The sequence below is a fragment of the Loa loa genome (assembly GCF_000183805.2).
Source record: "Loa loa unplaced genomic scaffold supercont3.588, whole genome shotgun sequence".
Lineage (NCBI taxonomy): Eukaryota > Metazoa > Nematoda > Chromadorea > Rhabditida > Onchocercidae > Loa > Loa loa.
The window spans coordinates 23016-27382 of record NW_018108768.1 but is presented as its reverse complement, the minus strand read 5'-3'; the positions used below and the strand labels follow the sequence as shown (position 1 = coordinate 27382).

Below are 4367 nucleotides of genomic sequence, written 5' to 3'. Positions count from 1 at the left end.
AATAAAAAAGTCACTGTCATCATAAAGTCATTGTCATCGTAAAAGAGAGAGAGAAATGACATATTTACTGCAATATATGCAAAAATTTCACAACATTTCTTTTACGCATATTCCTTTTTTCATAGTTTGAAATTTTGCACATTCTTTTTTTTTTTTATATTCTGAAATTTTTGTTTTCCTTTGTTCATTTTCAAAAAACTTTGCATGCTGCATGCATGCATTTTGCATTTTATGGGATATATTAATAGTATGTTTATTGCAATTTGCAAATTACATAATTTATTTCATTTAAAATTTAATCCTATTGCATTAAAGAATTATTTTCCTTTTGTTTTTAGCTAAAACATATGTTTCATTTTCAAAAAAACTTTGCATGCTGCATGCATGCATTTTGCATTTTATGAGATATATTAATAGTATGTTTATTGCAATTTGCAAATTACATAATTTATTTCATTTAAAATTTAATCCTATTGCATTAAAAAATTATTTTCCTTTTGTCTTTAGCTAAAATATACATGTTAGATTTAAATAATGGACAAAAAGAAAATGATAAGGGAGAAAAAGGTAAAGTACGTTGAAAAAAAAGTTAAATAAGAAATGAAAAATTCAATAACAAACATATAATTAATATCATTAAATTATTAGCAATTGTGTCATCAATCTTATCAAAATTTATCATCCTTCATGTCTAATCTCATCAAAATTTATCATCCTTCATGTCTAGCCTTATCAAAACTTATCATCCTTCATTTCTAATCTTATAAAATTTATCATCCTTCATGTCTAATCTTATCAAAACTTATTGCCATTCCTCATGTTTATATCTTTTCTTTTTTTATTCTGTGAAGATATAAAAATTAATGTGAAATATTTTCTAAATTATTGATTCAAAAATTGCATGAATGAAAATTTATTTTCATTTATGTGTATATTTTATCATTCATTGCATATTTGATAGACAATTTTATTTTTTTATAAAGAAAATGATGATATTACAATGATCATTTATTAATTTTATTAAAATGTGGAAAGGTGAATATTCTCTTTCAGTCATCTCTTTATTATGTACAATATTTCCACGAGGTATAATCGTGATATTAATAAAATAATTTAATCAATTAGCAAATATCATGATATGAATTTCCCTAAATCGACAAAAATTTATTAGAATTAATATTTCATTAAAAATTTATTTATACATAAATTATTTGTTATACAAGATTTGAATTTTGAATTTTTTTTTAAACTATATATTTATTATTTTATCCATTTAATGATTAACTGTAAACTGAAAAAAAAATAATATATATATATATAGACGTATTATAAATTGGACATGAATTTTTAAAAAAAAAAAGTTAATGCTATTTACATTTACCAGAATAAATCACTTTAATTATAAATTATAATTATTTAGTTATGAATTAATAATTGATAGTTATAAATATGAATACATTTCTAAAAGATCATAAATAATATTTTGATAAATTGTAATATTTGATACAAATCGTATGATTGAAATATAACAAAACAATACAATGCATATAATTAATTATAAATATGGATATGTATATTTTAGGAGATACAAATCGTGATATTTTATGTACAGATTCATTAACATGTAATGAACATCATCGTTTATGGTGGCTTCATATGCGTAATCATGCTAACAATATTCAACAATTTATGGAACATAAACGATATAAAAATGAAATAGAAGGAAATGAATTATCTGTATATTCATTAAAAATGCGATATATATTATGCAAAGAAGTACAAAGTGTAGGTTTTATGATTGATACAAGAAATGACCAATGGCCATTACGATGTTTATGGATTGGAAATGCTATGAATGGTACATGTGCACCAGCACCACCAAGTAATCGATCAATTTTTTATATTACACCTAAAGAATGGCAACAAAAAGTTAAGGTATATGTTTTAATTGATATTTAATTAAATGTATAGTTTTCTTTCTCATCTAAATGGCTATATTTATAGTAAACCTTTTTTTCTTTTTTTTTTTAATTTTACAAAATATTGGTAGATACTGTATATTATTTGAAATAATTATTGCAACAAAATTTGATTTAGTAAATTTAATTAGTATCTATTCATAAAATATACAATAATGTGCAATCAATAATGTTATTTGTTCAGGAATTTCGCATTAAAATTGGTTGTAATAGTACGGATATTGAAAATGCAAACAAGGTAGGTATGATATTTTTTTAATTTAGGTAAGATATTTTTTCAATTATTTTCAGACTTCCGTATTTTCATGAGAAAATTAATGAAGAAAAAAAAAGAATTAGGTAATACAATTATAATTTCAGCATTAAATCTATCAGGATAATAATCATTTCCGAAAGTAAAACATTGCTCTTAGCTAAAAATATAAATCAATATTAACTAATGAATTAGTAAATTAATCATTTAAAATGAAGGATATGTAAAAATTAGAACAAATGTAGTTGGACGAGTTATATGTATGTAAGGAACGATGTATCCAAGCTGGAATTGGTTACATGTCATCGATGTTTATTATGACAACATTGCTTGTCTCCCTTACATTGCTGCTAATGAAGTGAACAAGAATGCAATTACGAAAGAGCGAAAAAAGATGTTTACGTGTAATGTTAAAAAAGAGCGTACCAAATATATAGTTTCAAATGGAATAAAATTTTTTCAAAAAATTCTATACAAAATCTCATATTCCTTTCATCTAAATTCATCAAAATTTGGATATAGTCCAAGTTTTCGAAGGTTATTTTTGCGTTCTTTCTCAGAATAATCGCACAAAGCCACGATTTTTGCCCCGTTAACAGAAAGAAAATGAATTTAAAGCTCGGGGAATTAGGGAAGTGAAAGTTTCTTCCTTTAAAATAAAATCCGAGTAATTTCGGCAAAAAGTCGTAAATTCATGTCAATTGAACGGAAGTATTTGAATGTTAGGTGACAACCAATTATGCAAATACTGGAAGCTAAATTGGCAACTTTATTGAAAATTTTCCAATTTTGTTTTACAATTAGGATTCCACTCGTCACATACTTGCTCTTTTCAAATTTTTAATGGAGAAATAGAAACAAATAATCATGGTAAGGCAAAGTCGCGATAGTTCTTGTACATATATATATATATATATATATATATATAATATTATGAACTCATATCTAGCAAAATTACAATCTAAGCATCCATGCAAAATTTCATGTATCACGTGAATATCATGAACTGGTCTTTCTGTTTTGGATAGCGACAAATTTCGAAATCAAAGTATTGGATAAATTTCGACGGTAATTATCCATTTCTTCAACTTTCTGCAAAGCAAGACTATTTTCAAACTAAATTAACCCATATGCTCTGAAGCTGTATGATACTCTTTTGTTTATTTTTCTTTTAATTTTAGTTTTGATGTTTTGAAACTTGTCATACTCACAGATGATTATTAATTTCTGCTTTAAAGCATACGATGACGACCCATTTGATCCTGCTTCATTTATGATTACTGAATTAAGTCAGGACAAGCAGAGAGAGGATAGAACAGAGGCAAATCCAGCCTTTTTCTTCCAAAAAGAAAAAGATTTCTTTGTAGGAAAACTTATTAAATGCCAAATTGACCTTTCCAAGCAATTCCAACCTCCTTTCCATACCAGCAATGATAGTTTCGTCTTTAATTGCATTATCGTGATAAATATTTCGTTCCTTCAGAAGAGCATCCACAATATCATATATCCAACTTGTATCCAAATTTAATGTCAGTGCACAGAATTCAAACTGGAAAAAAAAAATCAGGAAATGCACTAAAAGAATTCTGCTCTCCAGTAATGTTATTTCTGCCTTTTACTAAAAGCAGTACAAACTTTCATCACTCTACGTAAAATATTTAGTACTGTAGCTGAAAGCGACATGGTTATATTTTAAAATGATTAGAAATGTAATAAATTCCTAAATGCATTACTGCTCTCAATTCCAGGCAGTAAGTCAAGACAACGAGAATGCTCGGGATAATAGAAAATGATTGAAACAATCATCAACAGTGAAAAAACAATCATCGACATCAACTTGCAGGGATTGAAAATTAATTTGTGAATCAAACACTCACCGTAAGACCATCTTCATCCGATCGAATCCATCTCACCTGCAAAAACAACGAATAATCACGAAATATGGCAAAATTAAACTACCACATCCACAATTACAGTTTATAACTAAAACAGAAGAAGCGAATGTAAGCACGAGTATTTCATTTTTCTACGTTTCATCATTCAGTTCTTCCATTCTGAAAACTTTCACCTTCAATCGAGTTACTGGCATCTGAACTATAGCAAATATAGCAGACAATAAGTAGTTATTTCACTTC

The 4367-nt window shown here is 26.1% G+C and overlaps 2 protein-coding genes across 2 annotated transcripts; one reads left to right on the top strand and one right to left on the bottom strand.

Annotated features, from left to right (window-relative positions):
• Positions 1-1563: 1563 nt before the first annotated feature.
• LOAG_13029 (hypothetical protein) lies at positions 1564-1959 on the top strand (the record flags this gene model as incomplete). Its single annotated transcript, XM_003148540.1, has 1 exon — positions 1564-1959. The coding sequence occupies one exon, from the start codon at positions 1564-1566 to the stop codon at positions 1957-1959; it is 396 nt and encodes a 131-aa protein (XP_003148588.1).
• Positions 1960-3170: 1211 nt separating this feature from the next.
• On the bottom strand, positions 3171-4321 carry LOAG_13028 (hypothetical protein; the record flags this gene model as incomplete). Its single annotated transcript, XM_020448638.1, has 4 exons — positions 3171-3324; positions 3626-3781; positions 4110-4145; positions 4301-4321. The coding sequence occupies 4 exons, from the start codon at positions 4319-4321 to the stop codon at positions 3232-3234; spliced, it is 306 nt and encodes a 101-aa protein (XP_020301237.1). The 3' UTR covers positions 3171-3231.
• Positions 4322-4367: the final 46 nt, after the last annotated feature.